The sequence below is a fragment of the Neoarius graeffei genome, chromosome 5 (genome assembly GCF_027579695.1).
Source record: "Neoarius graeffei isolate fNeoGra1 chromosome 5, fNeoGra1.pri, whole genome shotgun sequence".
Taxonomy (NCBI): Eukaryota; Metazoa; Chordata; class Actinopteri; order Siluriformes; family Ariidae; genus Neoarius; species Neoarius graeffei.
The window spans coordinates 55242521-55270506 of NC_083573.1; the positions used below are offsets into that span (position 1 = coordinate 55242521).

A 27986-nucleotide genomic window follows, 5' to 3' on the forward strand; every position below is an offset into this window, starting at 1 on the left:
GAGAGAGAGAGAGAGAGAGAGATCTCCTGTGATAGATTCCCCATACATGGTGTATTCCTGTCTTAAGTTCAGTGTTCCCAGGATAGTCTTCAGAGACAGTGTGACCCTGACCAGAATAAAGTGGTTACTGAAGCTCAATGTTTGAATGAATTGATCATAAAACAAATGCAAGCTATGTGTGTATAGTATATGCATTGTATATATTTGGCAGGAATTATAGCATTTACTGTCAACGTCCCAGTTAACCCAACCCATCTCCACTGCTTGGGTCATTGCATTGTTTTATGTTTGCCAAGTAATAAACATCCCGGAGCAATATCTGGAAATCTTATATTTTCTTTGCACGTTTGGGTAAATATCTTGGAGGGAGACTTGACAGATTGTGAGCTTGTATGCTGTGATTGAACCTAACTCTGATGACATTCTAAGTTATTTTCCCCCATGGCCAGAACACATATTGGCACTGGGGAAAAAATAATGATAGGTTTATATCAGAAAGCCAATATCCACTAACAGCATAGCAAGCATTTTAAAATCAGTTAATAACCACAGCCTGCAAAAGATGTTTATTCAGTAGTGTTTATTACAACACTGTTTTTATAACTCCATAACCATTCCTTTATCAGCCATGCTTATGAAACGCCATCCTTCATTTTGTTGTACAAATGTCTTCAAATGCCCTAAATTGTCGATCTTTCAAAACTGTAGGCACTTCAAGGGCATTTAAACGTGAACATACATTTTGCTAGATTGTTTTGTATTTAACATATTACATTTAATATGTTGTATATAAATAGTCATATTCTATAAATTATTGTATATTAACATATACAAATAAATCATTGACTTAAACAACCATATCCTTAAAGGAAATTAAACAAAAATGAAATAGGAAAAGGAAAAAGAATGTAAATATGTAATCAGACTCATCATGACAATAATCAGGACAGGCTTTGGACAATGATGACAATTATTAATATTTAACAGGAATCAAGAATTCAGCATTTTAAAATGTGCGAAACATTATCAGTAAAGACAGTATGTGTAAAAACTCAAAATGTGTAAATGAAGTGCACTTATGCTTGGACTGTCCGTGTCATGAAGCACTCAGCGTCTTTTTTTTTTTTTGGTTGTTACTCAATCATTTTGGATAACACATGGATTCGATCTGATTAATCATTCTAGCATAATGGAATGTTTATCACTGAACAATCTGAGTCCCCACTGAGTTTTCTGCATTAAGATTTACTGGTTTTCAGAAGCTGCAATTTCACCATTAGTATTTGTTACGAAATTGGACTAAAGCATGTAAACAACCTACTCTTACACCAATACAAACATCAGACTGGAGAGTAATGTGTGTGGCTAGCTCTTCAGACTGATTCTGAGAAGTGAAATACCATGGAAATGGAAGGATTAGAGCTCATTAGTGAACATTTATGCACTCGTGTGCTGCTGGTTTTGGCTCAGTTTACTGGCCAAGACTAGTGTTTCATGACTATGTGGACAGTATCAAATGTCCCTGGTGCAATAATTTTAATACCGGAAGTTGTTTAGTGCACATAACTCCCCTTATTTGAGCTAAGGACGGGAATGCTATTATAGTCACATTCTAAATTTGCAGTACTAAATTTGGAGAAAAAAAAGACTGTTTAAAAAGGAAAATTCAATTGCTCTTTAACTGTCATGGATTAGGATTTTTTAAAAGCATTTTAACTTGGGCTTGAGAACCAGAAGGCCAGAAGGAATAAATGACAAATAATGACACAGTAATTTACAGTGAGTTTACTTTACCTGGCAATATGAGAGAGAGAGAGAGAGAGAGAGAGAGAGAGAGAGAGAGAGAGAGAGAGATAGATATTAATTTTGATTGATTCAGGATTTGTTCTTGGTTTGATTTAAAAAATAATTCAGAACAAATAAGACATTCTGAAAATTGTTTCCCCAAATTTTGATACTGAATTAACAAAATATACAGATTTGTGTTGACAGCACTAAACATTTACAAGCCCCAACAGAGAGAACGGTTTAAAAGAGAGAATGGTTTATTTAAAAAAAACAACTTTTTCTATACTACCTAAATTAAAAATGAGATCAATATTGACATCGATATGGAGATGCTGAAATATGATCAGGGTAATTATTATAGCATAAAGGATAAATTACATTTACAATCCAGATTTCAGACCTTTTGTATATTTAAAAAATACAAATATGTACCTTTATAGTCACAAAGTAATCTACGGATGAAACAAATCATGACATTTATTGTTTTATATTACATTATTTTCTCCAACAATTTTTAAAAACCACATGAGAAATAAGTCATGATCCATAATAAAAACATAATATCTGATTGGCTTTATGAAGCAAAAATACTGTATCTTTGTTATTAAATAAGTTCCCAATAAAAACCTCCTCAGTCTTTTATAATTCCAACTTTTGTTTTTGATGACTGAGGAAATGTTTGTCATATGGAAGTTAATGTTGCATGTAATTGTTCATTTAGGCATAGAACTCCTTGGTTGGGGCTTTCTGATAAGCTGTACTCGGGAGTTTGCGTTCTCCCAGGTCATAACTGCCCTCATCCTTCTTCCTCATGCGGTACACCAATAGGAGAATAAGGAAGATCGCAAACAGGAAGCCAATCACACCACCAGCTATAACGGCTACAGATAAAAGGAGAAATTTGGTCAGGTTATCACGCATGACAATATGAAAATTAGCCCAACAGCTTTACAAAAATGTGTTAAATGTTAAAAGTTATTAAATGACTAGAATAAATAGTCACTTAAGACTTGCAGACAAATATTGACACTTAGTTGAAATTCTGTATTGCTTCAGTGTCAAGCCAAACACTGCTTATGATAAATTATAATGAGGCAGGATATTTAACTCTATTTCTGAAACAACTGTTAGACATTTTAAGAAATCCAAGCTTTAAACCCTTTTTCTCTATTGGCAGATAAGTTTGCATTTATTTCAAGAAAGAAGCAAAATTGTCTACCACCAGTGTAAGGCAAGTTCAAAATGTCTAGAAACAGGCTTATTAGAGATCTACACTATAAATCAACTTAATCAACTAAGAAGCATGCTGGAAAATAACAGCCACCGGTTCCATTCAGCCACAGAAAAGGCATGACTCATGCTTTTACCTATTTTAATGTCATCTGACAAAGCTGTCTAATAATCGAATATACCATGCACTGAGAGGCTCTGGTTGAAATTATTATCTGAGGTGACTGGCATAGTACTATTTTCTGAAGGGCACAGCCCTGAGTTTAATAATTCCAAACTAAAAGTGTTGAAATAGAGTGCTTCGAGGTCAGCGCGACCCCAGCGGCGGCCATATTGGAAGTCAAAGGTCGCTGTGTCAGTGCATTGTTGTTGTTCAGCAAAGCAAAAAGGGGTGACAATGCCGAATACGTGTGTCATTGTTGGCTGTATTAGCTGGGGGGAAAAGGGTGGCAAAAGCTTCCACAGACTCCCTAAAGTCGTGACTAACCAGGGAATTGCAGCACAGGAGAAAAGCGAGCGGAGGAGACGACAGTGGCTGGCTGCCATCAACCGATCAAATTTAGGACAACTTGACTGTATCCGGATTTGTTCTGATCACTTTGTGACAGGTAGGCTAATATTGTCTTGAATTTCATAGTTACTAAAATAAATGTGATGCAAACTATTATCTTTTCTATGTACTTTCAGCAATGATTAATGGATATATTTGTCACATTAGGTAGCTTATGTCTACTGCAGTGCATTGTTGCATCAAATGGCATTTAAGATCTAGGCCTAGTAATGTTTATGTACACATGCTTTAGTTCACAAAATGGACTTGGGTGAAACACTAGATAGTTCACAAGATCGATGTATGTCACATGCGGCAACAGGCTGGGGTCAGCTTTCCATTCCTTCTCACTAACAGCGTATGGATCTACATTCCCAATGAAACGTACCTTCTCAGCATAACGCTCCCGTGCCTGCTTATCCAAACCTTCACAGTAGTGCTCCATCACTTCAGATGTCTAAATTCTTAAAAAATCCAAGCTTCTAAGCCCTCTAACGCGGAAACGAATCGGTGAATGTGTACTCTATGATGTGTACTCTATGAGCGCTCTGGAGCGAGTGACTTCCAAGATGGCCACGCAGACGGCAGTGTTACTCTTTTTAGCATCATCTCGGAGCACTCTATTGAATCTCGGCATAAACTCACTGGAGGCGGCAATGTTTGTTGTTTACGTGAGAGCAATCTTTGATCTGCGCATGTGCAATGTACCGCTTTTTTTATCGCTTTTTTTTTTTTTGCATGATCATGATACGTAGATCTACACACACAGAAATGCTCGCAGAGCCACAGCTGTGACTAGAGTCGGCCGTAGAGCTTGAAATTGTGACGTCAGTTCTGACATCAGACTGACTCATACGATATCCTTTTTTTATTATTATTTTTGATGTCACGAGATTCATTGCTTAATCAATGGTGGAACTACAGTATTTTATATCATGTGAGCCATCCATGGCCAAGCTCTTCATGGGAATTTTTTGATGAGGGATATATTTTATATTCGCATGGGGCACGAAGGCTAGCCCATATGGTCCAATCTCACAGAAGAGCTATTGTAGCACAAACTGCTGAAAAAAGTTTATGCTGACACATTTCTGTTTTAGCCAGCATTAGCATTTTCAGCAGTTTGTGCTGCAGTAGTTTTTCTGTGGGACTGGACCATATGGGCTAGCCTTCATGCCCATGTGAATCAATGTGCCTTCGACACCCATCACCCTGTCACCAGTTGGTAGGTACTAATCATTGCATACCAGGAACGTCCCACAAGAGCTGCTGTTTTAAAGATGCTCTGACCCAGTTATCTAGCCATCACAATTTGGCCCTTGTCAAAGTCGCTCAGATCCTTACGCTTGCCCATTTTTCTTGCTTCCAAAACATCAACTTCAAGAACGGACTGTTCTCTTGCTGCCTAATAATCCCACCCCTTGACAGGTGCCATTGTAATGAGATAAATCAATGTTATTCACTTCACATGTCAGTGGTCATAATTTTATGGCTGATCAGGGTGTATATATATATATATATATATATATAAACATAATAGAACATATAATAATAAGTTAGTTAAGATTAATGCCCTGCAGTAGACTGGCATCCTGTCCATGGACTATTCCAGTCATGTGTTCCTAGGATAGTGCTACCACGGCCCTGACTCGGATAAAACAGTTACTGAAAGAGAGCGATTGTAGTTCAGCTAACAGTAGAAGTAATAATCATATGTGTTCATAGATAATATCATGAGAAATATTCCAAAAATGTGTCTATATTCAAGTTGTCATCACAAGATATAATTTTTGCAGTGTATGATTGAGGTTAGTAGGATAAAAATATGCTTGAATTTGAAACATGTTTCATTTGTGATTTATAAAGACAGTGCCTTTGTACATTTGTAAGGACAGTACCTAATTTAAAAAAACAAGAGTGCTCTGAGAGCACAATATCCCCCGCTGGCAACTATGCCATAACTCTGGTAAAATGCGAATGAATTGAATGAAATTGCAATATGTGTATCACTGACATATAACAAAGAATCCTGTCAAGTTTTGTGAAATTCCTCCAAAAATTGTGAGAGGAGTTGATTTCAGAAGGTGAGTACCCTTCCCGGGACGGACGGATGGAGTACCTTTTGGCCAGCGAGGGATAAAAATGTAGCCTAATTTTTAGTTGAAGTAATTGATCATGGCAGAAAACTCTGATAAATAATTTGATTCTAATCTGAACGTACCTGCCAGCACTTCAGTCCTCTGGAAGAGGTTTTCGGATTGCACCTCACTTTGCTTGTCAGATTCTCCCAGGTCTGGAGAACTGCTAGCGCTGGTGGCTACGTCACTGTCCTGGGGCTTCTCCATCTGACCAGGAAATATGTGTGGAGGACCCAGGGATTGAAGAAGAAAGAGAAAAGGAAAGAGGAAAACAGACCAACAACAGCATGTAACATGAGTATGAAAAATTATTTGAGTTTGGTATGCATCCAGTAGTTGTGTTGCTTCACAAAACAAATTGCAGTATATCTGTTTTTATTCATATGCTTTAAAAGGAAACTACAGGCCTGTACACAAGCAGGTGTATTTGAATTAAAAGTGATGTTCTGCATTTCAACTTTGCTTCAGTACCAATATGGTAGAAATATACAGGAAAAATGAAACTAATTCTGAATAAAATTGCTGATGTAAAACAATATGCTCAAGTAAACTGTTTACTGAGGTGAAATATTCAGATTACAAACAAGTGCAATGCAGGCAGGTCTCCTTTATGAGTAGAACACATACGCTCACTGGCCACTTTATAAGGAACACCCTGCACCTGCTGTTGTATGCGGTTATCTAATCAGCCAATCCCTTGACTGCAGCACAATGTATAAAATCATGCAGATACAAATCAAGAGCTTCAGCTGATGTTCGCTTCAAACATCAGAATGGGAAAAATTGTGATCTCTGTGACTTTCACTGTGATATGGGTGCCAGATGGACTGGTTTGAGTATTTCAGAAACTGCTGATCTCCTGGGATTTTCACACACAACAGTCTGCAGAGTTTACACAGAACGATGTGAAAAACAAAAAAAAACACTGAGTGAGCGACAGTTCTGTGGGTGGAAACGTCTTGTTGATAAGAGAGGTCACAGGAAAATGGCCAGATCGGTTCGAGCTGCCAGGAAATATATAGTAACTCATAGCAACGCTTTACAACCGTGGTGAGCAGAAAAGCATCTCAGCATGCACCAGTAGAAGACCACACTGGGTTCCACTCCTGCAGCCAAGAACAGGAGTCTTAGAATCAAGAACAAGTTCCTATTAAAGTGGCCGGTGAGTGTATTTTGACATGCAGGATCAGACTATGATAAGCTCCAATAACACTAAAGTAAATGAATAAATATGGCTTCAGAAATGCAACGGAAAAGCACTTTACCTTTGTGACCTGCTCTCCTGAATCTGTGGAGGCTAGCCGTGTGTCTGGCACAGTAAGTGAGGTGATCTCCAGGCCTGGGGTGCTTGTCTCGGTGAAATGCTGGGTAGGCTTTATGTTATACACGTTAATCGTTATCCGCACATCCTCATCATCACTTTCAACAAAACCTGAAGGTAATAAACAGGGCACATGTGCTGTATCAAACTACACTATTGTATTGGTATAATTTAAAGCAGGAAGAATATTTAAAGCGTAAGAGAGCATTTCTAATTGCGTATATGAGTATAGTATAGTGAAATTAATATTTTTGAATGTCCCAAGTTGTTAGGAAGTTGGAGTCAGTCGTGATAGGTGTCCTTTGGAGTAGTTGAGAAATAAGGACATGGCACATAAATGAAACAGAGGCAGGTTGCTGGTGCTGGGATTCAAACATATTCTTCTGACTGGCAACCTTGAACTTTAAGCACTGAGACACCACTTGCCTAAATACCTTCAGTTATTTTGCTCTGAATTTACTGCACATCAAACTTTGCTAACAATCTGCACATTTTCTAATAATCTGTGTACAGAAATTTAAAGTCAGTACTTAACACAATCAACACACTGTTATGTGCAATTCAGAATGTGTTCATAAGCATTAGTGTAAGGTTTAGTGTGACTGTGGTGAGAGGTGGGAGGGCTGATATATTAATAATGCAGGGATCATGTTTGGAGCAGATGTCTTCTGAAAGAGCACGGTGGTCTTGGCTGACCGTGTTTGACCGCAGGTGAAACATCTGTGCTCTCGTCAAACTGTTGCCATGGTCTAGGTGCCAACAGGCTTCCCTTCTGTTTATAGCAGCCTTGCAAAGTCACACCAGTACCTTCAGATTCACTGTTATAGCCTTAATGAGCTGTGTCAAAAGTAACCACACTCTGAAGCTTATCTTGGCTATTACACCCATCATAGTGTCCACTGTACAAGCCTCTGGAGGCAGTGTTATGATCTGGGGTTGCTTCATTAAGTCAGGTCTAGGCTCAGTGGTGTTATGTGGCAATAAAATGAAATCAGCTGACTACCTGAATGTACTCAATGACCAGGTTATTACATGAATGGATTTTTTCTTCCCTGATGGCACGGGAATAAAATTGGGGCTCAAATCGTCAAAGAGTGGTTCAGGGAGCATGAGGAATCATTTTCACACATGCACTGGCCACCAAAGGGCTCTCCAAAACAAGATCTTTGCAAAAAATTAATTCTAACTCTGGATGGAAATAAATCTTGTGACATTGCATAAGGTTGTTGAAACAATGCCATAGTGAATGTGCGTCTCAATCAAAGCTAAAGGTGGTCCATCAAAATATTAAAGTGGATGACTTTTTGTTTTTGGCCGGGCAGTGCATATATGATCAAATATGTACGTTTATAAGTTTACACATATATAACAAGAATGTGCTTTTAAAATGTTCAAGGAATATTTTAATAATATTTATATACACAGAAAGGACACGTGCGGCACAAACTGTAACATTTTCGGATAAAATATGACTTTACTTCATGATGATTTATATGATAGGCACATAAAGATTAGAAAAACACTTACATAGACTAGTATAATCACCTACATCAAAGGCTAAATGTATAGAATGAACAGAAACAGAAATCCCTTCTATTATTGGGTTCAGACAATTGGTTCTTAAATTAAAACTACTGTGCAAGTAATTGGATTATTATAAATTTATCCTTCAAACCTTTTAGAGTCTTTCAAATATTAAAAATTATTGACTCATCCACAATTATCTCATCTCATTATCTCTAGCCGCTTTATCCTGTTCTACAGGGTCGCAGGCAAGCTGGAGCCTATCCCAGCTGACTACGGGCGAAAGGCGGGGTACACCCTGGACAAGTCGCCAGGTCATCGCAGGGCTGACACACAGACACGGACAACCATTCACACTCACACCTACGGTCAATTTAGAGTCACCAGTTAACCTAACCTGCATGTCTTTGGACTGTGGGGGAAACCGGAGCACCCGGAGGAAACCCATGCGGACACGGGGAGAACATGCAAACTCCACATAGAAAGGCCCTCGCTGGCCACGGGGCTCGAACCCGGACCTTCTTGCTGTGAGGCGACAGCGCTAACCACTACACCACCGTGCCGCCCCATTCCACAATTATTTAACATATAATACATATACCTACTAGGTAACTAATAGGTAACTGCTATTATTTATGTAACATTCACAGACAACTGTTGACTGCCACAGGCTTCTATTTTCAGATCTGAAGATCAGTTAATAATGAGGACAAAAAAAAAGAATGTTTACTGATTTAACTGAGGATGCAGTTATGAAGGTTAATCACATATAATTCCCATTTTCTTACCTTTAACAACGCATAACGATTCATCATGAAAAGAAAGTTGAGCCAAATTATGAAGAATTGAAAATTAAACGAGACTTACCTGTAAGTTGAAGTTCGATGATAATTCTACCAAATCCGCAGTGGTACTGAGGGTTAACATGAGATGCACACGCGCCGCCGTGAGTCAGACTTCAAAGGTTGTGGACATAATAGTTAGGAATAAATAGGGTTGAGTGAATTAAGGGAGGGCATGTTAACCCTCAGTACCACTGCGGATTTGGTAGAATTATCATCGAACTTCAACTTACAGGTAAGTCTCGTTTAATTTTCAATTCTACCAAATTGCAGTGACGTACTTCCGGTTAACATGAGATTTTAAAGCACAATTATGGACACAACCATCCTTGCAAGAAAACAATTGTTTATTCCAGGACAGCATTTTGGAAAGCAACATTCGTTACAACAGGTTTGTCGTAGAATTTGTGGAAAGTTGACTCTGCAGACCAGCCTACATGTTTCAAAATAGTATCTACTGGAACCGTTTGACTAGCTTTACTTACGCTAGCGGAACGAGTGCTGTGCGCCTTAAAGTTAGCAGTGTTTATACCACTTAAGTCAAGAAGTGTTTTAATCCATCGACCTACTGTGCTGGTTCCAACTGGTGAAAAAGGCTTAACATACGAAAGCAACAGTTTTGTGTCTCCAGGCTGACGATGTAACAAAGTTCGCTGAAGATAATGTTCTAGTGTCGTATAAACACAATTCCTGTTCATGGTATTTTCTTACATAGAAGGAATCAAACGTATTTCCTGGTCTACTCTGCTTCATGTGCTCCGTTAGTTGGAATAAATAATAATTCTGTGTTTTCTTCACGCATTCAATATCCAAATGAACTAAAGTTTGACATCTCTGTCCTGAGGTAAAAGGCAAGAAGGCCCACTAACTTTAATGTAAGTTCTTTTAATGAAAGCTTGTCCAAAGGGTATAATAACTTCACATAATCTAACACAACGTCAACATCCCATGTTTCAGAGTACCTGGGTAAAGGTTTTCGACAATTGAAGACACCCCTGAAATAACGAACAATAAATGGATGATTGGCCACAGTATAACGAGTTCCAGATAAGGGCGTGCCCATTAAATAATTAGATAAAGCTGAACGCGCTGTGTTCATAGTGGAATAGGCTAAGCCCTTCTTGTACAAATCGTGGAGAAACTCGAGCACATCATTCACAGTGGGCTGCATGGAATCCACTTTCCTTTGTAAACAAAACTGGGTCCATTTGTGCAGGTAGACGTTATATTGTTTCTGTGTTCCGTCTCGCCAGGCACATAGGAGGACCTTGATAATTTCTGAAGGTATGTTGTGCTTAGAGAACTCCTTCCTGATATTCTGCATACCAGAAGATGGAGTTTGGGACTCAGTGGATGGACCTTGCCGTGCAGTGGATTTGAGAGGATTCCCTTGGTCACTCGGACAACTCGAGGATGATCGATCAACAGACTTAGTAAAGTGGTGAACCATGCTTGCGTTTTCCACATTGGGACAACAATGATCAAGGTGGCTTGCTCTAGGGTGACCTTCTGTAGGCACCTGCCAATTAGACAAAACGGGGGGAAAGCATAGGCATTAACAAATTCTCCCCAATTTAACGAGAAAGCATCTATATATATTGAGCGCGGGTCGGGCTTCCACGACACATAGGACTTAACCTTGTGGTTCAGTCTACTTGCAAACAAGTCAATATCAGGAACACCAAAACAGTGCGTAAGCTTACTGAACATATTAGGACTCAGTTCCCATTCTACCTCAGGGTTCAACTGGCGTGATAAATGATCTGCAGTGGTATTTCGAATTCCAGCTACATGCGCTGCGGACAGCCAGTTCTCACGTTCTACCGCCCATGACCAAATATCTTTTGCAATGGTGTCACAAGCTGGAGCCCTACAACCTCCCATGGCATTAATGTAGGTCACTGTCGTGGTATTATCTGAAGTGATATGGATGTGTTCATTTCGAGTTTGATCAAGAAGAGATCTTAAGCCCAATTTGACAGCCAATAATTCTAAAACATTGATATGGTAAGAAGCCTCCCCGGGCGACCACAAACCCTGAGTAGAACAACTGCCCGAAGTAGCACCCCATCCCCTTCCAGAAGCATCTGTGTTAAGGACAACATCCGGCACCCCATGGTCAATGATTCGAGAACTGTGAGGGATGGAGCATATCCACCAGTTCAACTCTACTCGGCTTTCTTTCGATAAGGACATGCATTCATCAAAACTGCCCAAAGCTCTACGTAGGGCAATGTCTTTATCTCGCTCTAAGGATCTATAATGTAGCGGTCCCAACTCGACCCCAGGGAATGTGGAGACAAGAGTTCCAATAAGCGAAGCTACCTCGCGAACGGTGAAAAGTTTGTCCCGTAGAAAATTCTGGCACAAACTCACAATTTTGGATGCTTTTCTCTCTGGAATAGTGACTCTCATATGGGCAGAATCTAAAACAAATCCCAGAAACTCCAAAGACTGACAGGGGTGAAAAACAGACTTGGTGGGATGTACAACAAAACCAAGCTTAGTGAATAACTGGGCCGCATGCAAGGTGGCTTCTTGACATAGAGCAAGTGTATCCGCAGTATAAAATGAATCATCGATATATCCCAGACACGAGTGTCCAAACTGGGATTGCAAGGTGGCAAATACCGGTTTCAAAATCTTGGTAAATATTCGAGGGCTGCTGGATAAACCCATGGGCAGTGCCGTATATTGGAACATTCTACCCCTCCAGACAAATTTGAGGTGCTTCCTAAACTGGGGCTCGATGGGGACTGAATAATAAGCATCGTGTAAATCTATAGATGACATGTAGCATCCTTGTTTCATTAATTTGATAGCTGATTCAACAGTATCCATTTTAAACTTGTGGTAGGTAACCACGTCATTCAGAGATTGAAGGTTGAATATAACCCTGAACGTTCCTGGTTCTTTTTTGGGGGTAACAAAAATGGGTGAAATAACTTCTTCTGGTTCTGGGACTGCAGGCTCAATAATATGCTTGTTCAAAAATGTCTCCATTTCATTGTCAATGGCCTCTTGTTGAGCTGGGGAGACTTTATGCTCATAGTTAGTGACATTTTGGATACAGGAGGGATCATAGTCAAATTCAATGGGACAGTTGCTTATACATTGCAAAATGTAAGGATCAGTAGTGATCTTTCTCCATTCATTCAAATAATGGCTTATTTGCCCAGCTATAAAAGGCTGTTGTGACCCGAGTAGTATATTTATCAAGTTATCATAGCTGACCTGTTGTGGAGGAGTTAATTCTGAGTGCTCTTGTTGTAGGATGCAGACTTCGCCGACGTCCTCCTGCGGTCGGCGTATCTTTCCCCTAAAAAAGGCCTGTTGAATCCTCAGCCGCCATAACGACCCCTCGCTGAGCCAAAGCGATCTGAAGACCTTCCCTGGCCATAGGGCTGAAAGTGTGAACCACGACTCTTCCTAAGGGGTACAAGCTTTTTTCCCCAACTTATTTGCTTTGGTCACTGCATCAATTTCTTTCCCCACGTCATCACCAAACAACTCTGTTGTAACAGGAGTTGAGGCATTGCATAAAGCATTGTATTGGGTATTGAGATCTGGCTTTAGCAGCTCTCTTCTCTTCAGATTGATTTCTCTATTGCCAGACAGGATAAGCACCAAAGCATGGACTAGTTTGGTTTTCATTTCTCTGGATGCTGTTTTCGAGGCATCAAGGATAGCATAAGCTGCAGTCAAAAACATCCGTTGACATCTCTGCATTCCAGTATCTGCTTTCTTGGTGTTGTCTTTAAGCTGAGTCCACACAGTCCTGTTCGTCTTAGGAGCCAGTAAGAGCTTACAATTTTCCGGTCTGGCATATTTGTCAGTAAGCTCGTTGAGTTTTGCTTTGGGTAGTTTGTCATTGATGAGACCATCTATGATCTTCACCAGATCGTCATCGATTGGTGGGCTTGTTTTCTCACTTGTGGCAAACTCCTGGACGAGGTCCTGGAACTCGCTTGAGGCAGCATTTTTCTCTTTCTGTTGATCTTTATCTTGAGAAAGAAATTTTTCTAAGTCACCAGCAAGATCTGCGTTAGAGATATTCTCGCCAGGTTCCTCCTCTTCATCACTCCAGAAATCTTCATTATAAGCGTAGTTTTCGATGGCAGTCGCAACAAACTGTTCTACATATTGTTTCAGATCAGTTTTCATCTCTGAAAACATGGTAGATATAGAAGTTTTCAAATCTTCTGAGGATGTGGTTTCAGTTGAGGTTCCTGGGTCATACATATTAATTTCACGGTATGTGGTTACTGCGAACAAGTAATAAATATATGCAGCGTGAATGGGAATTCACAAGTCTTGTACGCCACTCATTGAATATTCTTCGAAGCAAAGCTAGATCGAAGATTATGAACGCAGTGTTTCCCAAAAGTCATACAACTGCAGATCATTTGTAGAGAAACTATCACTTACTTTCCCTTTTTTTTTTTGCTAGGTAACTAACACTTACTTCCCTTTTTTATTACCAATTTTAATGACACTGTCGACTTTTAAGTAGAATAACAGTATTACGAATTTAGACTGTAGGGAAACTATCACTTACTTTCCCTTCTTAGTGAATCTTTTAAGGGAAATATCACTTACTTCCCTAAATTTCCTTGTTAGGCTTTACACCAACTGAGGTATGAAAGCTCTCGTGAAGTTATACGAGTCCATGTGACTAACATTAATAAAACAACTCCCAAAACATAAAGAAGTCGTAAAATTCTAAAAGAAAAAATCATAGAAACTATAGGAAAAGGAATATAATATATCCATAAATATCAATTACCTGTATAAAACCGAATTTAACCCAAAAAACACAGCTCTAGAAGGAAGACCACAAGAAAGCTCTGAACTCCACGGCGTCCAACGTTGTACTGACTCACGGTGGCCCGTGTGCATCTCATGTTAACCGGAGGTATGTCACTGTGATTTGGTAGAATTTATATTGAACATTGATTTAGGATAACTTGAGTTTGGCCTACCTGATCCTGAGCCAGAGTTGAATTCTTCATCATCGATAGAGTAATCACCAGACTGCTGTTCCTCCAGGTAGAGATCATCAGCTGAGGCAAGCTGACCCGTCACCAGGACCTGTAGGAATAGATGCACACAAACTACCTCAGTTAAAGTTTAAAATAAAGAGCTCTCACAACTGTTATGAAGATCTGATCATGACAAAGGTGTCATAACTTGTCTCAAAATAGTTTTTACTGACAAAATAATTTATTGACAACCATCCAGCTGTCCCGTCTCAGCTTATAGGGTAAGCTGGACAAGCAATTTCAAGCTGGATGTGGGTTTATGCAATTTCAAGCATAAACCCAGTGCACACAATATTGCGTGCACTGGGTTTATGCTTGAAATTGCAAATGAAATAAACACAAGTGAAAATTCACCAAGCTGATTCTTGAAAAAAAAAATCTGGGAGGAGTGGCGGACTAAATAAATAAATAAAACCGCATTCAAATACACAAAACTGACCATCTTTGCATTGCATTAGAGACAGTAATGAAAAAAGTGTGTGAGTTAGTGCCATATTCTCTCTAGAGTCTTTATTCTGAATATGGAGTCAGTTTCTATTTGATTTGTTTTGGGGGTTTTTTGCTTTCTTTTTGTCCAAGTGACACCCTTGTGTTACAGACAGTCTAGTCTTTTCATCATTCAAACTCACCCAGTCTTCGTTTTAACAATATAACACCTCAGGAAATCTGAAAACGCAGGCGCTCAAACCCTGACAACAGTGACAAAAGTGTGAATGTGTGTAAGGGACAAAATCAATCCTGTGGTCAATAAAATGAGTTCAACACAATTCACATTCCAAAGCTAAAAATAAAAGCAATAAATGACCACTTGCTGCTGTTCACACCGCTTATATAAGTTAGATATTCGATTTAAAGTTTAGATTTTAGGAAGTGTGGAGGAGGATCAGTCCTATTAGCAGAGAGCGAGTTGGATAGCAGGAGGGTAAGAATGTGCTGCTTGGAGTGTGTTGAATAATATGTCTGCTTCCAAAACAAACTCCTGTCAGCCATATGAAAGTGAGAGTGGCATTCCTGAGTTCCTGGATGCAGCACAAGTAAGGTATTGTGTGATGGTCTGAGTCACTTTCTTTCAGCATGTGCCAGCACTACAGCTGGACAGGAAACTCTAAATCTCACAAGCCACTCACTCTCTTCTCTGCTCCAAACAGCCTAGCCAAACAGAGTCAAACACCTCCCCCTTCGCTCCCTTTTTCTCTCTCCAGTTCTCGCTCTCTAACTCTTTAACACATGGATTCAGTACTTCACCACTGGCCCAGTATGCACACACACACACACACACACACACACACACACACACACACACACACACACACACACACAGATGGAAAGGAGCAATTCTGCTGCACGTCCCACAGCTGCCAAGTCCCACAGCAAATGCACAATAACAAAGCAGACTCACAGGATAGATTCGTCCAGCCACACACAAGTACATAAAAAAGGAAAAGTGGTGCAAAATATGGCTGCCAACCACAAGGAAAAATAAAAATAATGCAAATAAAATAGTACTCAACGTTGAAATTATGTAAGATTTAGAAGTTTTCTTCCAGCCCTGCCAAAGCCAGGCGTGTTGAAGGACTACTTTTAAATGTACAGTACTTTTTAAAACGTCTGGACACGTAGGTTTATAGGTTTTTCTGTATTTTGACTATTTTCTACATTGGAGAACAATACTGAAGGCATCAAAACTATGAAATAACATCTCATCTCATCTCATCTCATTATCTCTAGCCGCTTTATCCTGTTCTACAGGGTCGCAGGCAAGCTGGAGCCTATCCCAGCTGACTACGGGCGAAAGGCGGGGTACACCCTGGACAAGTCGCCAGGTCATCACAGGGCTGACACATAGACACAGACAACCATTCACACTCACATTCACACCTACGGTCAATTTAGAGTCACCAGTTAACCTAACCTGCATGTCTTTGGACTGTGGGGGAAACCGGAGCACCCGGAGGAAACCCACGCAGACACGGGGAGAACATGCAAACTCTGCACAGAAAGGCCCTCGCCGGCCACGGGGCTCGAACCCGGACCTTCTTGCTGTGAGGCGACAGCGCTAACCACTACACCACCATGCCGCCCATGAAATAACATATGGAACATATATGGAATTATGTGGTCAACAAAAAAGTGTTCTAAAAAACAAAAAATGTTTCATATTTTAGATTCTTCGAGTAGCCACTGTTTATCTTGATGACGCTTTGTACACTATTGGCATTACCTTAACCAGCTTCATGAGGTAATCACCTGGAATGCTTTTCAATTAGCAGCTGCGCCTCGTCAAAAGTTAATTACTGCAATTTCTTGCCTTCTTAACGTGTTTGAGATCAAACAGTAAATAATAAAAATACAGTAAATAGCCCTATTCCACAACTATAGTAACCCATATTATGTCAAGTACCGCTCAATTAAGTAAAGAGAAACGACATCTATCATTACTTTAAGACATGAAGTGACTTTTAATTAATAAAAATAAAGAAAAACATTGAATTAGAAGCTGTGTCCAAACTTTTGGCTGGTGCTGTATGCGCAAAGGGTGAGCTAGACATCAAGCTAAATAGCAGATCTAGTGTGGCTAAAAAAATCAGTGGGCAAGTTTGAAATGTCCTGACTGATCTCTATGTGGACATTACTTCACCAGTGCATTCATGTGACAGACAGAAGGTGCTCCCTGTTTGCTCATAATGTCCTAACAAATACTTGGAGAATAAACAGGACATAACGTCACACTGGTACCATGACTAGTACGCCACTAAATCTTGTCAAAGAGAAGTACACATATTTGGTATTGTTTTTGTTCCACACAGTTCATACATTTTTGATGTAAGGACACATTAACTAAAACAACACAAAAACACTATTCATGCCTGTACTAGTTCTGACTCTGACGTTTGGTCACAGCTTTCACTGTCAGATAAAAGAGTTCAAATCTAAGTCTGGTTGGGGTCGATCTGTTATAATTATTCCTCCAGATGTGGCACAACACACATCGGGTCGGACAGAATTAAGCCAAAAACTCAAACATCAAAACCACACGGGTGTCTACAGAACCGTGCTGTTCAAATAATACAGTGGGGGTTTTTTTTAGCTTCAGGCCACCATACATGCTCTTATAATATGATTATTACACTCCTGACATCCCCTTCACACATTCCAGACTGCTTTTGCCACTCTTAATACATGCACAAAGTGAACTGGACTGCTACGCTTCTTCTCAAAATCCAAAAGCACTATTGTTTCACAGCCCTGGACTAATGCTGTGGATGTTTCCACAGACTCATACATATACAGTAATATGTAAAAGCTACCAACTGTTACTAAACCAGAGCCAAAGTCCATAAAGCTGCTGGGAAAACTGTACCAACCTTGGAAAGAAATGCAAGGCCGGGAATCATGGAAAGCTGCTATAAAATCAATTCATCCTTCACCATGATAAAATCCTTTTTGGTCCATTCCGAAAAAGAACACTGATTTACTCAGAATTACTCAGTATAATTTAATATCAGTTAATACTGGCACACAAGCAAAGGCTGAGCTTATCTCCTCCTTTTTAAATCAATTTCTTGGAAGCATTTTTGTCCATCATGCAGAGAAGTCATTCCATACACTGTCAGTTTAAAAGCACTGAAATCAATCCTGATCACAATAGCACACTTACTAAGAGATAAGAAAAGGTCTTCGTTGTGATTTGAGCCCAATATCTGAGCTACCATATGCGCAACCCCTTAGAGAGACAAAAAAAAAAATTCTTGCTTCGACTGTGTATTGCAAGGTACGCCATATCTAGGAGGCATGCTGGTGCTATTTTCACTGATTTTCCCACTGTGTACACTGAACAAATAAAGCACTTCAGGATCTGATTTCTGGAGGCAAATTATGATTTAGTTACCAAACGTGATATCTAATGGTTTTATACCTTACTTTTATATTATAATGTGAAAAGGAACAGCAACAGACTGTGGTACCAAAGTGTTCTTCTCATATATAAAAATAGCTTCAGATCTTTACCAAATGCTCAGCTATTACTGACTGAGAAAGACAAACACACACATCATGCCTAATAAAAGTGTAATAATTAACTTAGAAACCCATCTGTACTACAGCAGAGCCAAGTGTCTCTTTTCTGTTCGTATGGTGGGTATAATGTGTGAAAAACAGGCGAAGAGTGAAAACGCAGATGTGCCTGTGATCTGAAGCTGGCCGAGCTTTTAATGCAGTAGATATAAAGAGTGAGACCACTCACTGATGTTCATCCATGCACACACTCACACACATACGTGTCCGTGTGTTTTAAAACAGAACGACACACGCACGTGCGCGCACACACAGAGATCTCCGGAGAACGACAGCAGTGATGAATACAGCCCATTCAAACCGCAGGCATGCAAGGTATTCTTAATATGTCTGCTTACACACAGGTGCTGCGTTGAGTAGAGAGGTGGGGAGAGGAGAAGAAAAGAGACAGACAAGGCAGGAAGAAAAAGGATGAGAGAGGGCTGGAGGTGCAGGCAGCTAGAATAATACTTTATATGGTCATGAGCCATGGTTTAAAACATTGTTAAATGGAAGACTGGGTTTTTCTTAAATGGAAAGGTGAGGTATCAGACCTGTGGAGCAGGTGAATACACATACACACATCTTGACAAGAAAAAAGCAGGACAAATTTCTTCCAGATTCAACCACTGATGGACTGAGTTCATGGACTAGCCCCGATGGTTTTTAATCCAACATGTACAGAGACCTGCCCAAACCATTTCATATGGTTAAAAAAAAAAACCTGGCTGAATTGTAAAATCCATGTTTCCCCAGTCATTGTGGCTTTTAAGTATATATATATATATATATATATATATATATATTAGTGCTGTCAAAAATGTCGCGTTATTAACGCGTTAACTTGACTCAATTTTAACGGCGATAATCTTTTTATCGCGAGATTAACGCTCTGTGACATGATGTAGGTTTTTCACAAGCTTTTGAAACTGCCAGGGACTTGGAACAGAGACTTTGCTTAGAAAACCGATAGCAGCTAGACTGTAATGCCACGCCACGCCATGCACAGCCAGAGTCCTCTGCCTCCCCCCCCCAAAAGAACCAGCGCAGGCAGGGCGCAATAGTAGAGATGGGATTTATGGCTCTTTGATGGGATCCGCATCTTTGTGATCCATTCTTTGAAAAGATCCGTTCAAAAGACTGGCTAATTTGGCTCTTTTTAAATATTTATTCAGTTTTAAGAAGACAGCGTCTAAAGAAGCCAGATCCCTCTGAACTGTAAACTCAATGCTATCCCAGAAATCCTTCCTGTAATATGCAATTTTGGCCGCCTCTGATTGGACAGCGCGACGCATCAACAGGCAGAAAGTGTAAAAGTACAAAATGTGTTAAGTGAGCTGAAACAGTAAAGATCAGATTCAATGCAATATTTATCAACGAACAGCTTAAAGTTAATATAATAGTGTACTTTATATTATAATCAAGCATGTCAAGGCTACCGTCACTGTGTAATCTATCTCTCTGATTAGAGTTGTAGACACTCAAGCAGTAGATCACTTCACTCATGGTTCTCTCGCTAGCCCCGCGCCGGTGCTCGGCTTAGGTTTCACTTTGTAGCGGCTGTGTCAAGAAGTGTTATGTTTTGCAATTTAAAAAAAAACATTGGTACAAAGCAAGCCCATTCACTTTTTTATGCTGATAAGAGAATTACAATGGTTTTTTTATGTGACAAAAATGTGCGATTAAATTGCGATTAATCACGAGTTAACTACGACAGTCGCGACATTAATCGCGATTAAATATTTTAATCGCTTGACAGCACTAATATATATATATATATATATATATATATATATATATATATATATATATATATATATATATGCGCCACCAGAAATCAATAAGGCTCCTTTATGTTTACAGCAAAGGTCTATGCACAGTATATCACGTACTAAAGGTCGTCATTTGTCATTGTTCTTCACGTTCGTACCTGGGGCATTTATAAGGAGCCTTGGTGCCACAATAACTCATACAGAACACACCTGACTATGGCAAAACACTGAGCCCATCTGAGGTCATTACACACCTGTGCACAATATGAATTAAAGATCTGAAAAGAAGAGCTGCTGGAACACAAAAGCAGACGTTTCCACTTAGGTAGCATGACACAATGTCTAAATAATATGGTAAAGCACTGCAAAACAAATAGAACAACCTTGAGAAGGAGTCATTGTGTCTGTAATAATAAGAACAGAATAATACACAATAGTAAAATTATGGCTTGTAATGAGGTAGAGTTTGTCAACACCTCTAAAAGAAATGCAAATCATTTCGACACCAAGTCAACAGAAATAATTTACATCACCCTGCTAAGAGGGTTAATATTGTTTGTTTTCAAATCTAGCCAAGGCTGGAATGGTGTAAATGTGTTTTCAGGAAGATTAAGAAACATGTAGTACCCCGTACTAACATAATGTAATGTTAAAAAGGCCTGTTGATAAAAAAAGAAATAATAATAATAATATAAAAAGAGTGAGATATGTTGTATTAGGCTGAACATTGATAACAAACATAGACAAAATAAGAGTATTTGCTATCTCAGGGTAGTATGTCCTGTACTTAAAAGAGCACTGTTATTCTTGAGCGGAATGCTTATACTTGAAAGTTTCTGCAGAGGAATAACGAGAAAAACAGACTCAGCTATTCAAAATAAAAGAGCTCACATTTACAGCCTACCAACTTCGTGCCATCTTACCACCATTTTATTTTCAGATGGAAGAATATAATCCGGCGGCACGGTGGTGTAGTGGTTAGCGCTGTCGCCTCACAGCAAGAAGGTCTGGGTTCGAGCCCCGTGGCCGGCGAGGGCCTTTCTGTGTGGAGTTTGCATGTTCTCCCCGTGTCCGCGTGGGTTTCCTCCGGGTGCTCCGGTTTCCCCCACAGTCCAAAGACATGCAGGTTAGGTTAACTGGTGACTCTAAATTGACCGTAGGTGTGAATGAGAGTGTGAATGGTTGTCTGTGTCTATGTGTCAGCCCTGTGATGACCTGGCGACTTGTCCAGGGTGTACCCCGCCTTTCGCCCGTAGTCAGCCGGGATAGGCTCCAGCTTGCCTGTGACCCTGTAGAACAGGATAAAGCGGCTAGAGATAATGAGATGAGAATATAATCCAATTGGTCATCATGGTAAGAATTTCTGGTGTTAAAAAATCTCAAGAGGAACAACTAACAAACAATTTCGCCCCCAACTGACTAATGTTCTTTTTTGGTATACACTGTCTAGCATTGGCAGACTCAAAGACACATTTTACTAAAATCAGATATGACGTGCAGTAAAAGGTTTTATTTATCAATGTACTCTTTAATGTTATGTGCTGAGTACATAAATGATACACACTTTGACTAAATAGATAAAACTCTGCTGTTTTGTACATATTCTTGGCTTACTGAATATCTGGGAACACATGCTACTGTGAAAGAGGAAGGATGAACATCTGCACTGTGCAAAAAACATCTGGTGTGGAGGTGTCTGTTGTCTGGAGGGGGAAAAAAAGAAAAAAAAAAAGCATGTCCATATAAGGCCTTGGAGGAGGCCTGGGGAGTCACACATCAGCTTTCCCCCAACCGTGTCTACAGCAGCCCCACTACGTCAACATGCGTGCATAACGTTCCCTGTTAAACTTATGGAACAAAAAATCACTTTCTGGAAGAAATACAACATATATATCCAAACAAACTAGGCACGCTTAATAACAGTGTCCACTTATTCTAGAAATAACAAGCTGAAAGACTTGCTTAGGTGTCCAATACCACACATTACATCTTAATAAATAAGATTACAGAGCAATTACAGATGTGGATACACTATTGTTTTAGATTTCTTGCCTGTTTTTCATGTTCACATTGTATATTAAAAATGACTAAGCCTACCAACATTTCCATTAATTAAAGCCATGTTATGGAATAAATCCCAGTTATCCCAAATATTGGAATATAAACAAGCCCTTCTTGAGTTCTTTCCTACTAAGTGCTCAAAAGGGTATCTGGTTATTTAGCACAAAAGTCTTTTAGCACAAGTTCTAAAGTCTCTTAGCACAACTCTATGTTCTTTAGCACAACTCTGGATTACAGTCACAATAATAAAAAAAAAAAACCTCATCCTGATATAGGAAGGGGTTTATTATGACTGCTTAGGGGCTGGAAGCCGGAATTTCTGCTGCTGTGCATGTTAAGGATCAGCTGTTGATCCCTGAAACGTGGACTGAAAATCTGATTCTTTGGTGTCTTTGGATATTTGTAGTTAAGCCATAACAAACCTTAAAGTTGTAAAAAAAAATTTAAATAAAGAACAAACAAAAAGCTTTCTTTAAACTCTTATCATCTTGTAAATTTCACTTGACTTTTCGTTCTTTATCAAATTAGCAAATTGTAAATAATAAATATGATATAATTTAAGCTTAGCACTTTAATAAAGACAAAACAAACCTGGAAGTTGGCTGTAGCGGTGTACTGTGGCAGGGGACGTGCTGTGTTAAATAATTTGGAGGGAGAATTGGTGACTAACGTATGGGCTACATCAAACATGGCGGTTTCAAGATGGCGGCGTGGGGAAATACAATCGCTTGTTTTCAATCAGAATCTCAGCGACTTTCATTAAAAAAAAATCCATCAAACATCTTTAAATATGATCAGTAAGTGTTCATAATAAAGATTAAGTGTTCTTGGAGCTTGTGCTAAAGAACTTAGAGTTGTGCTAAGAGACTTTGGATTTGTGCTAAAAGACTTTTGGGCTAAATAACCGTAAACCCTGAAAAGACACTCGATGCTGTAATTTCACAATCAACATAATGTTAAGCACATTCTGTTCTAAATTGATCACACCTCATCAGAATACTGCCTCACTCTTTTTATCACTCCCTCCATCAAATATAGCTTTATTAAAGATCCTTAAAAAATGAACCCAGACTTGGGTTGAGTGAATGCAAAAAACAGCCAGCACATTTACTTCCCAAAAGCACTTTTCTTGTAGTCCTGCTCACCACATAGACATCCAGACCTCAAAACATCCCTACAGAACTTTCCATTTGCTCATCTAACCAAGTGGCTAAAGTCTGAGAGCTTAAGAATCTGCTCTGTACCACTGTTTTCACCATTAAAAAAATCCTTCCATTTCCCAACATCTCCATTTCATAGTACTCTCCATCATGCTTTGTATATGTTGTCACCCTTTTTTAGATGCTTGCTTCAGTGGAATATGTTTAGGAAAAGGCTAATAAGGCTCGTTTCTGTTTATGAAAGATGTCGCATAAAAGTGGATGGGTGTTTCTTACATTCCACTCAGGGATAAGTGTAAACCGAATGAAACTGATGGCACATTCCTTTAAAAACAAATCACAATTTATAGTTTGTTTATTCTTATTGTAATGTCAGTTTGGAAGAATTTCCCAGCGTTACATAGAACAACGTTTCTGAGACAGCAGATAACGTAGTGGTGTGGCAACACGGGGCAAAAAGACAAGCTTATTTTAAGAGCGTTTAATCCTTATATTTAAACTATCTCTGTTTCACATTGTAGAACGAAAACACACATACACACAGTATCACATAAAAGATCTCTAAGATGTTCTATAAAGAGTGCTAACTATGTCTTCAAATGTATTGTAAATGTTGTCCCACCGTGCTGCCGAAATTTCAAATATAACTAGTCAGAAGGTGTTTATTAATCTTCTATAACAGAATGGCTCAGACAATGGTTTCCATGGCATGGCAAATCATGGGTTTATATTAATTATATAAATGCTTTACTCTTTTTAATATGTTAGCATTTCTTTGTAAGAACCTACACAGGGACATGTAGACCTGAGGCTCCAGGAGACATTATGGAGCATTTTGGAAGGAGTCTCCAGTGCCAGTGCTTTGCAACTATCACAGGTACTTATATCTGTAATTATTTACTGTATAATTTTTTTTAACTAGTTTTCAGACACAGGAAAGACTTTACAGTTTCTCAGTAACATGAGTAACAGTGATATTTTTGTCATATTAAATTCACAAGAGAGAAAAAAAGAGAAGCTATTGAGGGAACAACTGTTTAAATCTGTTATAAGTGATAACAGGAACTAATCTGGGCGGCACGGTGGTGTAATGGTTAGCACTGTCGCCTCACAGCAAGAAGGTTCTGGGTTCGAGCCCAGTAGCCGACGGGGTCCTTTCTGTGTGGAGTTTGCATGTTCTCCCCGTGTCTGCATGGGTTTCCTCCGGGTGCTCTGGTTTCCCCCACAGTCCAAAGGCATGCGGTTAGGTTAATATGGGACGGCCTTGGGCTGAAGTGCCCTTGAGCGAGGCACCTAATCCTCAACTGCTCCCTGGGTGCTGTAGCACAGCTGCGCACTGCTCTGGGTATGTGTGTGCGCTCATTGCTCACTTGTGTGTGCATGCATGCATGTGTTCACTGCTTCAGATGGGTTAAATGCAGAGGATGAATTTCACTGTACTTGAGTGTGCATGTGACAAAATAAAAGCTTCTTCTTCTTTCTGTAACATTAAATCTAAGTATAATTAAATAATGCGCACAATGTGCCATCCTTTCAAAATTTTTTTAAAAATGTAATCACTGGCATATTGCTGTGGGATAAGAGGGCATTTCAGGGTATGCTGCTTTTGAAAAATAATCAACTTTGGTGTGCAAATGGCATCACATAACCCCATTGCTTTATTCCTTACTCAAATGTAATTCAACACAATTACAGCAAAACTCTAAACCACCTCAATCATAATTTTGCTAAACAGTTTCAAAGTAAATATGGAAAAGACCTATACGGAGGTCAAAGTGCTAGGACTAAACAGTGTCACATGTCCAAAGATGTCAATATGGTTCAAATTCCACAGCAACCAAACATACCAATATTTGTGAATAGGATCAAATTCAGTCTGTCCTGCTCTTTGATTATGCAATATTCTTCTGTGGGGTTGAATGATTAACCTGTGTGATGCTGCTGTCCTTAGATGCTCCTGAAAGTTCGGTTCATGAGTTACATTTATATTAATTTTATTTAACTGGTTGCTTTAGGTTATAGGTCATAAACATAAACAATAACTGTTTCAAATAAAATGGAGGAAATAATAAGTAAAAACAAATGAACAAGAAAAAAGCTTTGCATTTTTTTAAAAAACATATCTACTTTTCTGTTTGTTGCACAATTTTATTTAAAAAAAATACTCAAAACTGATAAAATCCTTAATATATTTTAAGGTAGAAACAAAATACGACACCCGAAGCGAAAGGCCAGTGATAGGTTAATGTGTCTGCCCTGAGTGTTTACCATAGGGGTGCTGGGGGCATATTCTTGGACTTCTGAACGTTGAAGTAGAGACTATTTATTCAACATAAATGATTAGCAAGCTAATAATGTCACAGACGTGGTGTAACTTGTTTAGGGTTAGGGATAAACTGTGATCATTTAAAGCAAAGGACACACATCTAAACACATGCTAATTATCTGACCACTATAAAAGATTCCCCGTTTCTGTTTTTAGTTGAGTTCAGGATATATAAATAAAAAACTTGAAGGGCTACAAAACTGTTTAAATGTCTTTGATGAAAAAACTAGTTACCCGTATGTATTATTTCCTAAAGATAGATGGAAAAACCCTTGCACAGAGAGTGCTTAATTTGGCTTTACAGTGTTTATATGGGATCAGTATACAACATACCACCAGACTCAACAAAACCAATCTTTCTTTTATATCTGTTTTACATACTTCTGTATGACATAATTTCATATATATATATATATATATATATATATATATATATATACATCATCTGTAGTCGCTTATCCTGTCCTACAGGGTCGCAGGCAAGCTGGAACCTATCCCAGCTAACTATGGGTGAGAGATGGGGTACACCCTGGACAAGTCGCCAGGTTATCACAAGGCTGACACAAAGAGACAAACAAACAACCATTCACACCTACGGTCAATTTAGAGCCACCAATTAGCCTAACCTGCATGTCTTTGGACTGTGGGGGAAACCGGAGCACCCGGAGGAAACCCACGCGGACACGGGGAGAACATGCAAACTCCACACAGAAAGGCCCCCGCCAGCCACTGGGCTCGAACCCAGACCTTCTTGCTGTGAGGCGACAGTGCCAACCACTACACCACTGTACCAAGTCAAGTCAAGTTTATTTGTATAGCACTTTTAACAAGAGACATTGTCCCAAAGCAGCTTTACAGAGTCTGAATGACCCAAGACATGAGCCAATTTTGTCCCTAATCTATCCCCAATGAGCAAGCCTGTGGCGATGGTGACAAGGAAAAACTCCCTCAGATGACATGAGGAAGAAACCTCAAGAGGAACCAGACCCAAAAAGGAACCCATCCTCACTGTAAATGTCCAGTGTGCCGCCCTCTCTCTCTCTATATATATATATATAATCTCATCTCATTATCTGTAGCCGCTTTATCCTGTTCTACAGGGTCGCAGGCAAGCTGGAACCTATCCCAGCTGACTACAGGCGAAAGGCGGGGTACACCCTGGACAAGTCGCCAGGTCACCACAGGGCTGACACATGGACACAGACAACCATTCACACTCACATTCACACCTATGCTCAATTTAGAGTCACCAGTTAACCTAACCTGCATGTCTTTGGACTGTGGGGGAAACCGGAGCACCCGGAGGAAACCCACGCAGACACGGGGAGAACATGCAAACTCCGCACAGAAAAGCCCTCGCCGGCCACGGGGCTCGAACCCGGACCTTCTTGCTGTGAGGCGACAGCGCTAACCACCACACACACACATAAAAAGAGAGATGTCATCATGGTGCTTCGAGTCAAGAAGATCAAGTTATTTCTGTTTTTCAAGACTGTTTCTGGTACTGAATGCCTATATTGGGTTGGACCGTGTTCAGTGAGCTCATCCTCATGAGCAGGACAGCTCTATAAATCAACATCACACTCTGGGCACTGGGGAAGTTTTCACACAGAGTAAAAACTTTAAACCTTTCCCCAACACATGTGACAGGACTTCAGAACTTCAAACTTGGAAAGCAGACAAAACAGAAGTGTGTGTGTGTGTGTGTGTGTGTGTGTGTGTGTGTGTGTGTGTGTGTGTTGTTTTCTTCTGAGAGAAAAAGTATTAGTTGTGAGTAACATTAAGTTTTACGGATCTGTTTGAACTCACCTCTTTCCCCAGGAGGCAAAGTGCAGTCAGAGCGAGCAGCATCCAGCCGGTCCTCATTATTCCTGCTCACAAACCTGCTGGGCTTTTCCCAAACAAATCTCCGATCGCACTCGGGTTCTTGGGTCTGTCTGTCTGTCTGTCTGTCTTACAGGATCGGTGGTTTCCCTCCTTCTCAGATGTTAATCTCAGTGCTGTTCGGAGTGCTGATGGACAGTCTGCTGCTTTCACCGCTTTCCTTTGACGATTACTGAGATGCTAGAAGGAGGCCATGACAGAGGGGCTGCGGTGTGTGTGTGTTTCAGCAGTCAGTGTGTCTCGGTAGTTGATGTGGCTCAGCGGGATGAAGCTGGAGTGAACCGGGGGCGGTGTG

General features: G+C 39.8%; 1 protein-coding gene across 1 annotated transcript; it reads right to left on the reverse strand.

Annotated features, from left to right (window-relative positions):
- Positions 1 to 565: 565 nt before the first annotated feature.
- LOC132886055 (syndecan-2-like) lies at positions 566 to 27986 on the reverse strand. The gene is made up of 5 exons (XM_060920602.1): positions 27617 to 27986; positions 14376 to 14484; positions 6972 to 7138; positions 5790 to 5913; positions 566 to 2669 (listed from the first exon to the last, which is right to left on the reverse strand). Exons 1-5 carry the CDS (start codon positions 27671 to 27673, stop codon positions 2506 to 2508), a joined length of 621 nt encoding a protein of 206 aa, XP_060776585.1. The 5' UTR covers positions 27674 to 27986; the 3' UTR covers positions 566 to 2505.